Here is a 20361-nt window from a genome sequence, read left to right on the forward strand (position 1 = left end):
ACATTTTTCGGCAACCCGGTCTGCAACTCAACGCATCGAAGTGCCAATTCGGCTGTCGCCAGATTACCGTCCTATTGCATCTCGTTGACGCGAACAGAGTGCAACCGGATCCAGGCACGATCCATGCTGTTACGCACTTCCCTGTGCCAAAGTGTGTCAAGGATGTGCGCAGCTTCATCGGCCTTTGCTCGTACTTCCGCCGTTTCGTGAAAAATTTCACGGCCATAGCACGACCACTAACCGAGCTTTTGAAAAAAGACGCTCCTTTCCAGTGGGGCGACAACGAGGCCTCTGCATTCTCGCTTCTAATCGACCTTCTCACAACGCCTCCCGTTCTGGCCCATTTCGATCCTTCTGCACCAACCGAAGTCCGTACTGATGCCAGCGGTCACGGAATTGGCGCAGTACTGGCACAACTCCAGCGTGGCCACGACCGTGTTGTCGCTTACGCCAGCAGGTTCCTCTCGCCCGCGGAGCGCAACTATTCTATCACAAAGCGTGAGTGTCTGGCCCTAGTTTCGTGTAAATATATTTGTACATAGCTTTTCGTCTTCGTCTTCCTCCGTAACAATATATCATATATATACATAAACGCGAGAAGAGGGAAGCCGAGGGGCTCGAAATTTGTTAATGATCCTGTACAGCCAACAGCCACTGAATGCATCGTATACGTATCTGTGGACCTTATTTGGGAATTATTTATATCATCATCAGCCTGGTTACGCCCACTGCAGGGCAAATACATGTCCCATACTTCTCCAACTACCCGGTCATGTGCTAATTTTGGCCAAGTTGTCCCTGCAAACTTCTTAATCTCATCCGCCCACCTAACTTTCTGCCGCCCTCTGCTACACTTCTCTTCCCTTGGAATCCATTCCGTAACTCTTAATGACCATCGGTTATCTTCCCTCCTCATTACGTGTCCTGCCCACGCCCATTTCTTTTTCTTGATTTCAACTAAGATATCATTAACTCGCGTTTGTTCCCTCACCCAATCTGCTCTTTTCTGATCCCTTAACGTTACACCTATCATTCTTCTTTCCATAGCTCGTTGCGCCGTCCTCAATTTAAGTAGAACTCCTTTCGTAAGCCTCCAGGCTTCTGCACCGCAGGTGACTACTGGTAAGACACAGCTATTATAAACTTTTCTCTTGAGGGATAATGGCAACCTGCTGTTCATGAGCTGAGAATGCCTGCCAAACGCACCCCAGCCCATTCTTATTCTTCTGATTATTTCCGTCTCATGATCCGGATCCGCCGTCACTACCTGCCCTAAGTAGATGTATTCCCTTACCACTTCCAGTGCCTCGCTACCTATTGTAAACTGCTGTTCCCTTCCGAGAGTGTTAAACATTACTTTAGTTTTCTGCAGATTAATTTTAGACCCACCCTTCGGCTTTGCCTCTCCAGGTCAGTGAGCATGCATTGCAGTTGGTCCCCTGAGTTACTCAGCAAGGCAATATCATCAGCGAATCGCAAGTTACTAAGGTATTCTCCATTAACTCTTATCCCCAATTCTTCCCTATCCAGGTCTCTGAATACCTCCTGTAAACACGCTGTGAATAGCATCGGAGAGATCGTATCTCCCTGCCTGACGCCTTTCTTTATGGGGATTTTGTTGCTTTCTTTATGGAGGACTACGGTGGCTGTGGAGCCGCTATAGATATCTTTCAGTATTTTTACATACGGCTCGTCTACACCCTCATGACGCAATGCCTCCATGACTGCTGAGGTTTCGACTGAATCAAACGCTTTCTCGTAATCAATAAAAGCTATATATAAAGGTTGGTTATATTTTGCACATTTTTCTATCACCTGATTGATAGTGTGAATATGGTCTATTGCTGAGTAGCCTTTACGGAAACCTGCCTGGTCCTTTGGTTGACAGAAGTCTAAGGTATTCCTGATTCTATTTGCTATTACCTTAGTAAATACTTTGTAGGCAACGGACAGTAAGCTGATCGGTCAATAATTTTTCAAGTCGGTGGAGTCCCCTTTCTTATGGATTAGGATTATGTTAGCGTTCTTCCAAGATTCCGGTACGTTCGAGGTCATGAGGCATTGTGTATATAGGGCGGCCAATCTTTCTAAGACAGTGTTCCCACCATCCTTCAACAAATCTGCTGTTACCTGATCCTCCCCAGCTGCCTTCCCCCTTCGCATAGCTCCCAAGGCGTTATTTACCTCTTCCGGTGTTACTTGTGGGATTTGAAGTTCCTCTAGACTATTCTCTCTCACCTTATCGTCGTGGGTGCCACTGGTACTGTATAAATCTCTATAGAACTCCTCAGCCACTTGAACTATCTCATCCATATTAGTAATGATATTGCCGGCTTTGTCTCTTAACGCATACATCTGATTCTTGCCAATTCCTAGTTTCTTCTTCACTGCTTTTAGACTTCCTCCGTTCCTGAGAGCATATTCAATTCTATCGATATTATACTTCCTTATGTCAGCTGTCTTACGCTTGTTGATTAACTTCAAAAGTTCTGCCAGTTATATTCTACCTGTAGGGTTAGAGGCTTTCATACATTGGTGTTTCTTGAGCAGATCTTTCGTCTCCTGCGATAGTTTGCTGGTATCCTGCCTAACGGAGTTACCACCGACTTCCGTTGCACACTCCTTAAGGATGCCCACAAAATTGTCGTTCATTGCTTCAACACTAAGTTCCTCTTCCTGAGTTAAAGCCGAATACCTGTTCTGCAGCTTACTCTGGATTTTCTCTATTTTCCCTCTTACCGCTAACTCATTGGTCGGCTTCTTATGTACCAGTTTCTTTCATTCCCTCCTCAGGTCTAGGCCGATTCGAGTTCTTACCATCCTATGGTCACTGCAGCGCACCTTGCTGAGCACGTCCACATCTTGTATGATGCCAGGGTTCGCGCAGAGTATAAAGTCGATTTCATTTCTAGTCTTACCATTCGGGCTCCTCCACGTCCACTTTCGGCTAACCCGCTTGCGGAAAAAGGTATTCATTATCCGCATATTATTCTGTTCTGCAAACTCTACTAATAACTCTCCTCTGCTATTCCTAGAGCCTATGCCATATTCCCCCACTGACTTGTCTCCGGCCTGCTTCTTGCCTACCCTGGCATTGAAATCGCCCATCAGTATACTGTATTTTGTTTTGACTTTACCCATCGCCGAATCCACGTCTTCGTAGAAGCTTTCGACTTCCTGGTCATCATGACTAGATGTAGGGGCGTAGACCTGTACAACCTTCATTTTGTACCTCTTATTAAGTTTCACAACAAGACATGCCACCCTCTCGTTAATGCTATAGAATTCCTGTATGTTACCAGCTATGTTCTTATTAATCAGGAATCCGACTCTTAGTTCTCGTCTCTCTGCTAAACCCCGGTATCACAGGAGGTGCCCGCTTTTTAGCACTGTATATGCTTCTTTTGGCCTTCTAACTTCACTGAGCCCTATTATATCCCATTTACTGCCCTCTAATTCCTCCAATAGCACTGCTAGACTCGCCTCACTAGATAACGTTCTAGCGTTAAACGTTGCCAGGTTCATATTCCAATGGCGGCCTGTCCGGAGCCAGGGATTCTTAGCACCCTCGGCAGCGTCGCAGGCCTGACCGCCGCCGTGGTCAGTTGCTTCGCAGCTGCTGGGGACTGAGGGCCGGGGTTTGATTGTTGTGTTCATATAGGAGGTTGTGGCCAAGTACTGCACCAGGGTGGCCAATCCTGCTCTGGTGAGAGAGTGCGTTACCGGTTCTGGTCACCGGGATCAGGCCGCACTCCAGGCCTGTTTGTGCAATTTTCTCAACACACGGTTGTTTTTTTTTCTGGTATTTTCCGGTGGAGAATTGTGCGGCCCGGGATTTGAATCACGGTCCTCTTGCACGGGAGGCGGATACTCTACCGTCCCTGCAGGAGTTAACTTTAAAAATTAAATTGTGGGATTTTACGTGACAAAACCACTTTCTGATTATGAGGCACGCCGTAGTGGAGGACTCCGGAAATTTCGACCACCTGGGGTTCTTTAACGTGCACCTAAATCTAAGTACACGGGTGTTTTCGCATTTCGCCCCCATCGAAATGCGGCTGCCGTGGCCGGGATCCGATCCCGCGACTTCGTGCTCAGCAGTCTGACACCATAGCTACTGAGTAACCACGGCGGGTCCCGCAGGAGTTATACGCCTCATTTAATATACAGTGGTGCCCTATTTGATCAGTCAAGGTGGACCAATCTGAGCTCGGTTATACCGCACGGATGGCACTCGGCTAGAGAGCCTGGTGTTTATGACCTGCGCATGTGAGGCCATACATAATTGAAGATATATATCTTTCTTTCTTTTATTAGGAGGGTTCCCGTACAGTGATAAAATAAAGGAAAAGACATTAAAAAGAAAGAAAAAAGAAAGAAAAAGGGGGAAGAAAAGGAACATAACAGGTGATTTCAACTCATGACCCTTCGATGTTGCCCGGAAAGATAGCTCAGTCGGTTGGTTCGTCAGGCCCCAGGCCATTTTCAAGCGCCACAGCTCCTGTGCCGAGCCTCACACTTACGTGGAAAGGGACTCATGTTGTCCGCGATAGTCGGTTTTTGCTGATTCCGCGTGGTTGGAAGGCATACTTTCTTGGAAAAATGGCTGCCCGAGGAGAACAGCGAACTCGAGCGGCTTTAGAGACTAAGAAAACTGCCTTAAAATATTTAGACTTGAGGGAAAGCTTCGTTAACAAACTATAGCACGGCAATCAGCACTCGAATACGACGAGAGAAATTATTGAGACGTGGAAAATTTCCTTGAAATAAATATGGTTTGCGAGACAAATGCTTGTAAGTATTGAACCTCTTAAATTTTAGGGGAAATTTGCGCTCACCGAGAGGGCATCGTCCGTATGAGACCACCACCAGGCAGCTTACTGTGACGTGGAGGGCTTTGCGGCCGGAACAAAGCCTCCCGTCCCCGCCGGCCAAGAGGGGAGAACGCGCTTTCCGATCGCTCAAGGTTGCGCGGACATAGTATAACTCTAGCGTCTAGGAGAAGCTTAACCAGGTGCGAAGGCGGCACGCATAGCGTGGGAAGCTAGCCGCCAGAATCACTATCTCAAGGACTGCTGCTGACGAGGGCGAAATACCTTCGTGTAATTATATTAACCCTAATAGGACTACTTTCGAAAGAAAAAAAAGGAAACGGCCCAGAGGGCTATACTACGAGAGCTATGACTCATAGTTTTCTATACATATATATATATATATATATATATATATATATATATATATATATATATATATATATATATATATATATATATATATATATATATATATATATATATATATATAAATATATATATATATATATCCATCTCATCTATGGGATCGCATGCGCGCGCTGTTGCTTTGTCTCTGCGTGTAGTAGTTAAGAGAGCCAGTTTAAGGGCGGAGAAGAAGGAAGGAAAGGAAAGCAAAAACTACAGCGCCGTGGTTTTAAAGCGCACCCGTGGTAGAGAAACGGAAGGCGATATAAGCGTGCGTGGCCATGATACGCACTTGACAAACTGCCTTAAAATATTTAGACTTGAGGGAAAGCTTCGGTAACAAACGATAGCACAGCAATCAGCACTCGAATATAATTATAACCCTAATAATATTGTAAATAATCATCTCATCTATGGGATCTAATGCGCGCGCTGTTGCTTTGTCTCTGCGTGTAGTAGTTAAGAGAGCCAGTTTAAGGGCGGAGAAGAAGGAAGGAAAGGAAAGTCTCTGAAGCAAAATTGCAGTGCCGTGATTTTAAAGCGCATCCATTGTAGAGAAACGGAAGGCGATATAAGCGTGCGTGGCCATGATACGCACCCGGCAAACTGCCTAAAATATTTAGACTTGAGGGAAAGCTTCGTTAACAAACTATAACACGGCAATCAGCACTCGAATACGACGAGAGAAATTATTGAGACGTGAAAAATTTCCTTGAAATAAATATGGTTTGCGAGACAAATGCTTGTAAGTATTGAACCTCTTAAAAGATGAGGGGAAATTTGCGCTCACCGAGAGGGCATCGTCCGTACGAGACCACCACCAGGCACCCTACTGAGACGTGGAGGGCTTTGCGGCCGGAACAAAGCCTCCCGTCCCCACCGGCCAAGAGGGGAAAACGCGCTTTCCGATCGCTCAAGGTTGCGCGGACATAGTATAACTCTAGCGTCTAGGAGAAGCTTAACCAGGTGCGATGGCGGCACGCATAGCGTGGGAAGCTAGCCGCCAGAATACCTATCTTAAGGACTGCTGCTAACGAGGGCGAAATACCTTCGTGTAATAATAATATCCCTAATAGGACTACTTTCGAAAGAAAAAAAAGGAAACGGCCCACAGGGCCATACTACGATGGCTATGACTGATAGTTTTCTATATAAATATATATATATATATTCATATCATCTATGGGATCGCATGCGCGCGCCGTTGCTTTGTCTCTGCGTGTAGTAGTTAAGAGAGCTAGTTTAAGGGCGGAGAAAAAGGAAGGAAAGGAAAGTCTCTGAAGCAAAATTGCAGCTCCGTGGTTTTAAAGCGCAACCGTGGTAGAGAAACGGAAGGCGATATAAGAGTGCGTGACCATGATACCCACACGACAAACCGCCTTAAAATATTTAGACTTGAGGGAAAGCTTCGTTAGCAAACGATAGCACGGCAATCAGCACTCGAATATAATTATAACCCTAATAATAATTGTAAATATTCATCTCATCTATGGGATCTGATGCGCGCGCTGTTGCTTTGTCTCTGCGTGTAGTAGTTAAGAGAGCCAGTTTAAGGGCGGAGAAGAAGGAAGGAAAGGAAAGTCTCTGAGGCAAAATTGCAGCGCCGTGGTTTTAAAGCGCAACCATGGTAGAGAAACGGAAGGCGATATAAGCGTGCGTGGCCATGATACGCACACGCCACACTGCCTTATAATATTTAGACTTGAGGGAAAGCTTCGTTAACAAACGATAGCACGGCAATCAGCACTCGAATATAATTATACTATACTCCGAGGGCTATGACGTATAGTTTTCTCTCTCTATATATATATATATATATATATATATATATATATATATATATATATATATATATATATATATATATATATATATATATTCATCCAGCCATGTTCAGCCAGTCCTAAAGTTTTACCTGTTATACCTGCGGTAGCACAGAAAGCATCGAGGGCCACATAGGGGCTTAGTGTCGCAAATTTTCTTTCAGTAACCATGAAAGATTTACTGAAAAAGTTTACAGCACACATCGGTGACTGCAAAGGGCATAAGGCCGCAGGGTTGAGCCAACGTGAAAGAACTAACAGTAGCACAAAAGACGTGGAGGTTTGCAAAGAGGTCTAGTGTCGTATAGGTTCAGTTCTTCAGGCGCGGAGAAATACTTGCAATGGCACAGGAGACATCGAGGGCGTACGAACGGCTTAGCACCATGCAGTATAAATCACACAGCCTTACAAAAATACAATAGTCCGAAACACGTGGACTTCAAAGTGGTTTAATAATCGACACAGCTAGCTTGAAATAATTTATTGTGGTAAAGATAACATGTCGTCGGCTACACAGTGGCTTATCGCCTCAAAGATAGAGATAGCAAACATGAGAAAATAGCTTTTAAACGCAGAAGACGTCCAGGGATGCAGAGTACCATAGCGCCACATATCTTTTTATTTAGCGAGTCTGACAAAATGAACCGAGTCGCGCAATATACGTCGAGGGTTGCACGTTGGCGTAGCCCCTTAGCGTTACAGTTAGCTATCTTTAACAGAACTGCATTACAGCAGAAGACGCAAATGCAGTGTCATAGAATGAATCGCGTACCGTAGACGTTCAGAGCTTCCGAGTGCCTTAACACCTCAGAATTAAAAGGACAAATCTTGAGTTAATAAAGTACTTTAGCCTAGAAGATGTCAGTGGATGTAAAGTGCCAATGCGCAAAATATTTTGAGTAAACAAGCCTGAAAGAGTGGGCCGAGTACAGCACAAGACGTCAAAGACGGCACAGTGGCCATGGGCATCAGGGTTGCCATCAGCGATCTCGATGGAATGAACTGCATTGTCTCAGACAATGCCGAGGGTTGGAAACAGTCATAGCGCTGATAATTTTCACTTAGCGAGCTTGATATAATGAGCACAATAGTGCAGAAGACGTCGAGGGCCGTACGTTGTGCATGTCATAACGCCTAATGGTTGAAATAAGTAAAGCAAGAGAACAGAAGACGTCAAAAGATGGACACCATCGTAGCGCTACAGATTTTAGGGTCGGGGAGTATTCCACAATGAAGCGAGTACCGTGGAATTCACTGAGGGCTGCCTTGTAGTTCAGCGTCAGTGTGTCCGATTTCCATATTAGGAACTAAAGTTGCACAGAACCAGCTAATTGCTCGGGCTTGTATACACTTTCCAGGGGCACTGGCCATTGCACTCATCACTTGTCCCCGGCACAACTTCACGTAGAATGAAGCGTGACTCTGGCGATTCACACTAAACATAATGCAGTCTTCCTTCGGCACAACTAGGGCATAGTTTTTTCAATAGATTGTTTCTGCTGATGACAATCACTTATTGTCAAAACCTTAGCCTCATAACAAAAGAAAATAAGGCTTCAGGGTGCACCTAATACGGCATTTGGAATCATCCTTCTAATGACTGCATCACGAAGGAAATTTCTACGTAGACACTGTCTGTAAACTTTCTGCTTTGCACAAATGAGCTGAATGGAACTGATGTCGCATAGTAAAACTTCTCACTTATCTGCATTGTGTTTAATGACATTATATATTTATTCGGTTAAATTTAGCACACAATAAAACTTTTCTGAACGCACAAGATTGATTTCAATCTACGAAAATCTTCCTGCCATTTGGCTTGGATGATTGCTATAATTCAAGCGACGCAGAGCATTAGTTTACTTAGATTTCGGTACGCGTATCCCAACTTAACGTCCCTATTATGTTTTACAACGGTTATTTGTGTAATAATATAACTACTACATGCTTTATAGTAACTATTAAAAAATTGAAAGAGTGACCTTTAGGTGATATAAACTGAAGAATGCTAAATGAAAGAATGTTAAAGTTTATTAGTATCCATAAAAAAATCACAGGCCTGCGCATAAGGAACATGACGCATAAATTATTCAAGGAAACGTACTTAACAGCTCATGAAAGCTCAAGGCACTGTCGCGGTGACGGTCGTGCAAACGACGGAAGACAGCGTTTTCGGGTAAAATTGTAATGCAGCGCGTTAAACTCTTCATATATTTAAAACTATCTAGAAATTTAGTTGAGTCCGGTGAAATAATGTGTTTGTTGCAGAAAATCAAAGAGTGCGACCAGAGGCCCAGTCAGAGACTTCCACAAAACAAGAATTTTGTAATGCTCGTAAAGGCCAAGGGAATGTAGCACGCAATTAGACTTCATTTATTTGTAATTGCTGGAGTGACCAGCTCCATAGCGTATGTGCGTACAGCACATGCAGGTTCTAGAACTACGAAAACTGATGAACCTCATCGATTTGCTAAGGACCGGGGCTTCTGGACAAAAGACGTGAAAGTTACACAAAATTCCCTTTGATGCTTGTTCAAACGAGGAACGCTAAAGAAAAGAATCCATTGGTCCTTTTTTGTTATTCAAAAGAACATGAAGCCAACAAATAATGAAGACTAGGAAACTATGCGTCAAATATTAGTCGTTTTATTTAATTGCAGATTTGAGACTTTGAATTGAAATGATTGTGAATATAAAAGAAAACACCGGCTACAAGTGCAAGTCAGCTCAGAACCTCCGCGTAACGCGTGCGTTGCTCCACTCAGTAAGCAATGGCGACGAATCTTCACACACACACACAGATTCGTGTTTTTTTATGGATATGTAAAAGATGAAACTCCAGTAATGCTACCCAGCTTCACTCATGACGGTGGCGGTGGATTTGCAACACCTCCTTTTTGCCGAAGGTAAACGCACAATTTGAAAAATTAGGAGAGGCAGCCGACAAATAAATGGTTGCATGCTACCTAAAGGTATCACACCTGGCGGAGTCTAGACCATCGGTATGCAGTAAAGAAATTTAAGCGGTATCCCGAGACCCGATCTTTTCATAGTTACAACCATATGCAGCCAAGTGATAATAAAGCCAATGAAATATTATGGAGAAGTATTCGTATTTCCTTCAAGTTCAGAAATGATAATCTGAAGTGAAATAAAGGTGTCTGAAAACGCAACTTGCTACCGGTGGAGGCTAAATACACGCCGTCCGCATAACGCATGCGTTGCTTTAACAATTGAGATATGGTGACGACTGTTCCCACGTGAACATTCTTGGTATTTATGCACATGTAAACGATTTGATCCAGGGAGCTTTAGCCATGACAACTCATGGGCATGGTGCTGGAGTTGGAGCATCTTTTTCCACCAATGAGGTCACGTAGGGTGGGAATATTTAGTAGCAGGCACCTGACCAAAGAAATCTCGTAGGCTACCTGAAAGCATAAAAACTTGCCGCACTTCAAACCCTGGCTATCAGTTGAACGAGAAGAAAGGGAACCCAGGGTCCCAACCTTGACTACTCACAACCATATAAAACGAACAGGTATTTAAGACAACGCAAACATAGGGGAAATGATCGGTTGTTGTATTTGAGGTGTAGAAATCATAGGCCTAATGGAAATGGAAGTGTATGGAAAAAAGTGTGCCACTTGTGACGGGCGAACTCACGTCATCCCTATAACGATTGCATTTCTCTACCTATTGAATACCAGTGCCGGCTTTCACCACACACACATTCGGGGGTATTAATGCATGTGTAGAAGAGATAGCCTGGCTAGTGTTAACCAAGGAAACTCGTAGCCATGGTTACGGATGTGGAACATTCGTTTTGACCATTATTGTCCAGCTCACTGCTTAAAAATGCTTTTTTGCTAAGTTGGACAACCTGGAGCAGAAAACAAGCTCCACAATTATTGTCATGACCATGACCGGCATGCCTAACACTCTCCAAGTTAAATCTTGTTCTAAACCATAAATATCCCAGAAAGTAGATGTGGGAGGAGCCGTCGCCACAGCTTAACTGGTAATGCAATGGACGCGTAATGCGAAAGGTTCGGGTTCGGTCCCTATCAATGGCAAACCCTCTCTTTGCGCACTTTGATTGACCTTCACCTTATCATTTTTACAGCTGAATTGATAAAGAAATAACTGTCCCTGAGCTGTCGCTGGCTTCACTTCTTCTTTTTCCGTCTTATCGGTGCCAAAACTAGAGATTCAGTCTGAAATTTACAAAACAAGCCGAGACCTAAACACTGACCTATATATAGCCATTCTGCGGGACTGGTAGTCGACTAAATGGGCCTGTCATCGCTCTTAGACAAAACTGGCCAGTAAAATAGACCTACGCATGAAATCGGGAAACTTCTGCCTTCGCTCCCATTAGACCTTGCTGGTTCAAAGAATTTTACTAGAGCCCCCTTCCTTACGGACTAAGCACTTTTTCTCCGCTTTCAAAGCAAAATCTAGTCTTTGTTGTTTTATGATCTTTGTGTGCCCTCATTTAGACACAACAATGGCGCTATGAAACACAACGCAGTTGGCAATTATGAACAAAGGCAAGGTTGAGTTCAACGGCCAAACAAATCGAACCTTGCATGTACAATTAGTGTGATAAGCATGACACAGTGGTTGAAAGATAACATGTGCGATGGCGTAGCAGATAGCATGTGCCATCACATGGTTACTAATTCGCATGCCAGCTTTGCTGGTGCTCTGCAGTTTAGGCCACTCTTTCACCACTCGGGCATTCGTCTATCGGTATAGGAGAATTTACGTGATTTATACTCAATACTGGTTGGCCATTCAGCCTCAGTGGAAGAGTTTAACCTCCTTCCAAGTTCACGGTAAACAATTCCCCCAGACCAAATATTTAAAGACGTTCCAGACGCATTAATCTCCAAGTTTTTCTCCATATATTGGTGAGTGTTTGTAAATATTTGTAATTTCCACGAAGTGCTTTACACTTTGTACTAAACTAGTAGAACACTGCATTTGTTAGTTCAAGGGGACAGACAAAATTACCTGGCAAAGTGTATCCGACAACGGCGCCACGGTAGCTCGACTGGTAGGAGCCTCGCGTGCGTATTGGGAAAACGTAGGTTTGTATCCCGCCGGCGCTGACTTGTTTTTGCATTTACTTTCAATACCCTTTATTTATTGTTTTAAATATTAAGAACTACGAATAATTTCTCGTATGCTATTCAGCGTGTGAAGATTGGCTTCTGCTACGTATATATTGTCATTCAGCCTCCGTCAAAACGTTTAACATACTTCCAAGCTCAAGATGCACGATTCGTACTTCTAGGTCCTTATAAGTTGTTTTCCATACAATGTTGTTGTATAGTATATCAAGTTGTTTTCCACCTCCACTAGATATGTTACGTAGGAAGACGTAGACGAAAAGCTATATACAAGTATATTCACGATGGAATACGCCGCACTCGGCCAAGAGGCAACAGCCCGCGCTAGCCTCTAAACGTCGTCGTCGTCTTCTCACTGCTCGCCTCGTCGTCACTGTTGCGTAGCAATATATATATAAATATATATATACATATATATTGACACGTGTACTTATCTTTATCGGGCGACCACGTTTCGCCGCTTAACAATCTGTAATCGCACAGCGCGGGACGCCCCTGCATGTATCCGACGTTTCTGGAAAGTTATCGATGCTTCTACCCGGCTGTCTGTTGTCGCCGAACCTCGCGTTATCTGATTTCATCGCTTGACGCGAATTGTGTAGAACTTTGTAGAAGGCATGCGGGTCCCAACGATTAGTCTGGAACATTCGATGACTGCTGTATAAAAGCCGACGCGCTTGACCCGCTGATCAGATTTTCGACGATCGCCGACAGTGTTCGCCGCTATCGTTGTGCTATAAGTGTAGCCTGTTTTTGTGGGCACAGGTTCGCCCAATAAAAGTTAGTTTTGTTCTTCACAGCATTGCTACTGTGTTCTTGAACGTCACCACCACGTGACATCTGGTGGAGGTGCTTTTCTTTCATGTACCGGACGCCCCCGACAAGCCGTGATCCAAGCCCGGACCGCAAAGAGAACACCAACATAGTACCGGAGCATCGAGCAAGCCGCCGTCTTCAACAGCTGCCCCCGGAGCACGGACTTCTACCTGAGAAGACCAAGAAGATTGTGGACAAGGCAACCCCAATGGCAGCCCCAGCGTCCCCCATCGTGCTGAAGCAGCCCAGGGAACCTCCGACGTTCCGCGGTTCAACATTTGAGGACCCGGAAACCTGGCTAGAGACGTATGAGAGGGTCGCTACGCTTAACAGTTGGGACAGCGACGACAAGCTGCGGCATGTCTATTTCGCACTGGAAGACGCCGCCAGGACCTGGTTCGAGAATCGAGAAGCCACCTTAACGACGTGGGACCTGTTCCGAAGCGGCTTCTTGCAAACGTTTACAAGCGTCGTGCGAAAAGAGCGAGCCCAAGCACTACTAGAAACCAGAGTGCAGCTGCCAAACGAGACGATCGCGATCTTCACGGAAGAGATGGCCCGTCTTTTCCGGCAGGCCGACCCGGAAATGTCAGAAGAGAAAAAAGTCCGCTTCCTGATGCGGGGCGTCAAGCAAGAACTTTTCGCAGGACTTATTCGTAACCCGCCGAAGACCGTAGCTGAGTTTTCGGCAGAGGCTTCGACGATTGAGAAAACTCTGGAGATGCGCACCCGGCAATATAACCGCCAGGGGCTCACGCCGCAGTACGCCATCCAAGGACTAGATTCCGGCGACCTTCAGGAGACCATCAGGGCCATTGTGCGCGAAGAACTGCGCAAGGTCCTGCCTTCGTCGCAGCCCCAAGTGGCTTCGATCGCCGACATCGTCAAAGAAGAGGTGCACCGATCGCTTGGAGTTCCCGAGCTGCAACCACAATTACCGCAGCCCCAGCCAGAAACGATTACCTACGCCGCCGTCGCACGCCGTCAAGGTCCCCCGCCGCGACCGCGCCAGGGCCCTGTCACGCCGCAGTTCCGTCGTCCGCCGCCGCCGCCGCCAGCACGCCCACCCGTCACCCAGCGTACCTACGCGAGGAAGACGGACATTTGGCGAGCCCCCGACCACCGCCCGCTCTGCTATCACTGCGGAGAAGCCGGCCATGTGTATCGCCGATGCCCCTACCGGGAGATGGGACTGCGAGGCTTCGCCGTCAACGCACAGCGCCCGAGGGAAGGTGAACGCCCTCGTGACATCGCCGACTACCTCGCCGCTACTAAGTGGAGCCCTCGACGACCATCCCGTTCGCCGTCACCAGGCCGCTACCTGTCGCCGCAGCGCCGACCATACACTGGCCCAGCCCGAGGCCGGTCCGTCAGCCCATATCCGGAAAACTAAAAGCAGCAACCGATGGAGGTGCGGTTGCTGTTCGTCGAACTGACGAAGATCCTCCGCTGCCGACGAAGACGCCGAAAAGACTATCTCCACGACATAACAACGACGACACACCACCGTCCCGACGAAGTCTGGCAGGAAAGAACACGCTGACGAAAGACCACCTGACGGCGCCACGTACCAACCACAGGTCAACGCGACACAGCCGTGATCCGACGCCAAGGCCTAACTGTAACGCAAGACAAAGAACCACCGATCTCGACGTGCTTCTCGACGGCCACGCAGTCACCGCGTTAGTAGACACAGGAGCCGATTACTCCGTCATGAGTGGACCCATCGCAGCCCAATTGAAGAAAGTTAAGACTGCATGGGAAGGCCCGTTAATTCGGACCGCTGGAGGACACCTCATCACGCCGAGTGGAATCTGCACGGCAAGAATTACCATTCATGACCGGACTTTCCCTGCCGCCTTCGTTATCCTGCAACAGTGTTCACGAGACGTCATTCTCGGCATGGACTTCCTGAACCAACACGGCGCAATCATCGACCTGAAGTCGAAGTCAATAACGCTGTCGGAAGATCAAGCGATACCGCCGGAGAGCCCTCGTAGTCACCACGCCTTGAGTGTGCTCGAAGATCAAGTGAGCATCCCGCCTCGCTCCAGCATTGTTATTTCGGTCGGCACCGAAACACCCGCTGACGTAGAAGGCGTCATCGAAGGCGACCAACGTCTACTGCTCGACCGTGAAATTTGCGTCGCAAGAGGGATCGCTCGACTGCACGGAGGAAGCACGAAAGTGTTGCTGACAAACTTCAGCCAGGAGTTCAAGCACATCAACAAGGGCACGACGATCGAATACATCGAGGACATTCAGGAAACCAGCGATGCGTTTGTCCTCTCCGATTCTGTCGCATCTACCCCTACGACCGTAGTTCCCGAGCCAGACTTCGACATAAATCCAAGTCTCCCCGTGATTAAGCAGCAACAGCTCAGAAGTCTGCTTCGACGATACAAAGACTGCTTTTCGACGTCGTCGAGGATTCGACAAACACCAGTCGCAAAGCATCGCATAATAACCAAAGAGTGCGCTCGACCACTCCGCCAGAGCCCTTACCGAGTTTCGACGCGAGAACGCGAAGCTATAAGACAACAAGTCGACGAAATGCTGCGCGACGACATCATCCAGCCGTCGAAAAGCCCGTGGGCGTCTCCAGTTGTTTTAGTGAAGAAAAAGGACGGAACTCTACGTTTCTGCGTCGATTATCGTCGACTGAACAAAATCACGAAGAAAGACGTATACCCCCTCCCACGGATAGACGACGCATTAGATCGGCTCTGCAATGCTAAATACTTCTCGTCAATGGACCTCAAGTCTGGCTACTGGCAAATAGAAGTCGACGAAAGAGATCGCGAAAAGACCGCCTTCATCACGCCAGACGGCCTCTATGAGTTCAAGGTTATGCCATTTGGACTGTGCTCGGCGCCTGCAACGTTCCAGCGCGTTATGGACACGGTTTTAGCAGGATTGAAGTGGCAGACCTGTCTTGTTTACTTGGATGACGTCGTCGTCTTCGCCGGAAATTTCGACGATCACCTTAAGCGGCTTGGGACGGTATTAGAGGTCATCAAGTCATCAGGGCTCACTCTGAAGCCGGAAAAGTGTCGCTTCGCTTATGATGAGCTTCTATTCCTAGGCCACGTCATCAGCAAATCTGGAGTACGCCCCGACCCGCAGAAGACAGCTGCCATCGCAAAGTTCCCGCAGCCAATCGACAAGAAGGCAGTGCGCAGATTCCTTGGCATGTGTGCCTACTATAGGCGCTTTGTCAAGGATTTTTCACGCATCGCGGAGCCGCTAACACATCTAACGAAATGTGGTGTGGAGTTCAAGTGGGAAACGCCGCAGGCCGACGCATTTCAAGAACTGAAACGACGCATGCAGTCGCCGCCGGTACTTGCACACTTCGACGAAGACGCCGATACTGAAATCCACACTGACGCCAGTAGCCTAGGCCTCGGTGCCGTCCTAGTCCAGAGAAAAGATGGACATGAACACGTGATAGCTTACGCTAGCCGGTCGCTGTCAAAAGCGGAAGGCAATTATTCTACAACCGAAAAGGAATGCCTCGCCATCATTTGGGCTACAGCGAAATTTCGCCCTTACCTCTATGGCAGGCCATTCAAAGTGGTCAGCGACCATCACGCGTTGTGTTGGCTAGCTAACTTAAAGGACCCTTCAGGTCGGCTGGCGCGGTGGAGCCTCAGACTACAAGAATACGACATCACTGTAACATACAAGTCCGGAAGAAAACACTCAGATGCCGATTGCCTATCCCGCGCCCCCATTGACCCACCGCCGCAAGATGACGAGGATGACGACGCCTTCCTTGGCATAATAAGCGCGGAAGACTTCGCCGAACAACAACGAGGGGACCCGGAGCTAAAAGCCCTAGTCGAGTATTTGGAAGGGCACACCGACGTTGTCCCTAGGGCATTTAAGCGTGGATTATCTTCGTTCACGCTACAAAACAACCTGCTCGTGAAGAAGAATTTCTCACCAGTCCGCGCCAGCTACCTTCTTGTTGTACCGTCAGCGCTGCGCCCAGAAGTACTGCACGCCCTACACGACGATCCAACCGCTGGGCACCTTGGATTCTCCCGGACGCTGTCGAGGATACAGGAAAGGTATTACTGGCCGCATCTGACCGCCGACGTCGCTCGTTACGTCAAGACATGCCGAGATTGTCAACGACGCAAGACACCATCGACAAGGCCAGCTGGATTACTACAGCCGATCGAACCTCCTCGCCGACCATTCCAGCAGATTGGGATGGATTTGTTGGGGCCGTTTCCGATGTCAACATCCGGGAATAAATGGATCGTCGTGGCGACGGACTATCTCACCCGCTTTGCTGAAACTAAAGCTCTACCAAAAGGCAGCGCAGCCGAAGTGGCGAAATTTTTCGTCGAAAACATCCTGCTGCGACATGGTGCCCCAGAAGTCCTCATCACCGACAGAGGAACGGCTTTTACAGCAGAGCTCACCCAAGCCATTCTGCAGTACAGCCAGACAAGCCACAGGAGGACAACTGCCTACCATCCGCAGACGAATGGTCTCACGGAGCGCCTGAACAAGACCCTCGCCGACATGCTAGCAATGTACGTCGACGTTGAACACAAGACGTGGGACGCGGTCCTGCCTTACGTAACCTTTGCGTACAACACGGCGGTGCAAGAAACAACACAGATCACGCCGTTCAAGCTGGTCTACGGCAGGAACCCGACGACGACGCTTGACGCCATGCTGCCGCACGTAACTGACGAAGAGAATGTTGACGTCGCTAGCTATCTCCAGCGCGCCGAAGAAGCCCGACAGCTCGCCCGCCTGCGAATCAAGAGCCAGCAGAGGACCGACAGCCGACACTACAACCTCCGACGACGCGTCGTCGAGTACCAGCCTGGCGACCGTGTTTGGGTCTGGACCCCGATACGCCGACGAGGACTCAGTGAGAAGCTACTCCGACGCTATTTCGGACCCTACAAGGTCATCCGACGTATTGGCGCTCTGGACTATGAGGTCGTGCCAGACGGCATTTCGCATTCACAGCGGCGCCGCGCACGATCTGAAGTGGTCCACGTGGTGCGCCTTAAACCCTTTTACGGACGCTGACGAACTTCATTTTTGTTCTTTTCTTTGCTACGAGTGCTTTTGTTTAATACTTTCGTTTGTTTGCAGCATCGGGTCGATGCTTTTTAAGAGGGGGGTATTGACACGTGTACTTATCTTTATCGGGCGACCACGTTTCGCCGCTTAACAATCTGTAATCGCACAGCGCGGGACGCCCCTGCATGTATCCGACGTTTCTGGAAAGTTATCGATGCTTCTACCCGGCTGTCTGTTGTCGCCGAACCTCGCGTTATCTGATTTCATCGCTTGACGCGAATTGTGTAGAACTTTGTAGAAGGCATGCGGGTCCCAACGATTAGTCTGGAACATTCGATGACTGCTGTATAAAAGCCGACGCGCTTGACCCGCTGATCAGATTTTCGACGATCGCCGACAGTGTTCGCCGCTATCGTTGTGCTATAAGTGTAGCCTGTTTTTGTGGGCACAGGTTCGCCCAATAAAAGTTAGTTTTGTTCTTCACAGCATTGCTACTGTGTTCTTGAACGTCACCGCCACGTGACAATATATATAAACGCTACAAGAAGGGAGAAAGCCGAGGGCCTACATTTTTTGTAAACCCGGCTAAGGACTTGTTAGGCAGCCGTAACTGCAGAAATTATATACTTGTCCTGTTTACTTTGTTGCATCGCTTAGGTTCTTTTGAAATGTAGCCTGCATACTTTATGTTTATCATAATTTATGTTTATATTTATCAAACGCCTATAATGGAAAACCACACTGCGCTGTGTTTACTGCTGCAATCATGAGCACCTGCTGCAATCAGTTTCTTCTGAATACAACATTCATTTATATCTTATATACTAGCCTATCTCTATATCTGACGTCCTTCCTATGCATTGCAATTAGTATTGAAAGCTAGCTTGCGCTCGAAGGTTCAAAAGTAGCGAGCATCTTAGAATCTAGAGACATAGTGAGTGATGCTATTTCGGTAATGTGGCGTATAACGAATTTTAACCAGGCGTATGCAAAAAAGACGACATTTTGTATTATACAGATGAGCAGACCAGCAAGTTGCACCACCTCCCTTGTCGCGCATTTAAACAAAATTAAGATATTTAACGTCATTTCAGTAAACCGCAACCGGTAAAGCATCTAATCGCCTTCTTTGCTTTAGGCTTCCGAGTTTCTTAGAGCGCGATATTAGTGAAAGTGGAATTTCTGACATCGCGGCAATATGTGTGTAGTATTACAGGACAAGTCATACCCTTTGCACATTTACATGTTCTACTACCAATTTTGCTCCTGGATGCAAAGCATTATTTCTTTGCATTAGGAAACACATGATCTGGTAAACTATGTCTGTAGGCTTACACCAAGCGGTACCGGAGTGCACTGTAGCGCAGGAACGGTCTCGTGTTTGTTGGACCACGAGATGTTGTAGCTGGCACTCGCACTCTGAAAACCTGATCCTACACTTTCCTCCTGGCATCTGCCATCTTTTCGTTATCGCGAAATTTGCTTCATTTCATGCGCCTCATCAATATAATGAAAAGAAGTTAAATGGAATGGTATCGAAGAATCAAGCACCAAGGAGGAGAAATTAGTTGCTTTATATGTGAGGATGAGTATTGCCGATGACAAATTTCGCTTCGGACGAGAGCGTGGCGAAAAGGCATGCCTTTCAATGAGGCAACAGTCATCTTCGCTTCGATATGTTGCATTTTTTTTACTCATCGCATTATTGCATATGCAGTTGCGTCAATCTTATAACATCTAACCACATCTCGTCGCTTTTTTGTCATAAATGCGTTGTTTATGTATAGGGTCCAATTTCACAATAAAATATTACTTGAGAAAAAAATGATGAGTACTCACCCACTAAAGTAATAACCCATCGATTCACGGGATAGATTCTTGTAACTCATCAACTCTTCCAGGGCTTGCAGTGTGGCACTTCCATTTACTAGCTTTCTTTTTGTGTCCAAAAACACAGGTAGACTGTCATTCTGAAAAGACGCAACCCAGCTGCACACGCGCTTTATGCCGCAGACAAAGCATTTTGTTTGTTTGCGTTTTATGTGGCCCACACCGCAATCTTGCGTCACACACTGCAAGGGATCATACGCAGATGATGCTGTCTTCTTTCTTACGATACTCAATGTAAGGACTTGTCAGAGGCTACTGTTGCTTCGGAAAATATTTTGAGTGTACTGAACTCTTTTTTTTCGGCTCCCCTTCGTCATAATGTAGTCGAATTGATAATTAATCTATCCAGGCATGAATGCTAGATTCTTTCTGATTTTGTAATATCTGAATTTTTCTTCTTGGTTTATGTCAAAATTGCAA

The 20361-nt window shown here is 46.8% G+C and overlaps 1 protein-coding gene across 2 annotated transcripts in view; it reads right to left on the reverse strand.

The window, feature by feature from the left end:
• Nucleotides 1-20361, reverse strand: part of LOC129380251 (uncharacterized) — a 63356-nt gene that overhangs the window by 25682 nt on the left and 17313 nt on the right. For both annotated transcript variants that reach the window (XM_055061055.2, XM_055061054.2), the window contains exon 4: nt 19891-20021. In XM_055061055.2, coding sequence (XP_054917030.1) covers nt 19891-20021 — 131 coding nt within the window. The remainder of the gene's footprint in view (nt 1-19890; nt 20022-20361) is intronic.

The sequence above is a fragment of the Dermacentor andersoni genome, chromosome 10, assembly GCF_023375885.2.
Source record: "Dermacentor andersoni chromosome 10, qqDerAnde1_hic_scaffold, whole genome shotgun sequence".
Taxonomy (NCBI): Eukaryota; Metazoa; Arthropoda; class Arachnida; order Ixodida; family Ixodidae; genus Dermacentor; species Dermacentor andersoni.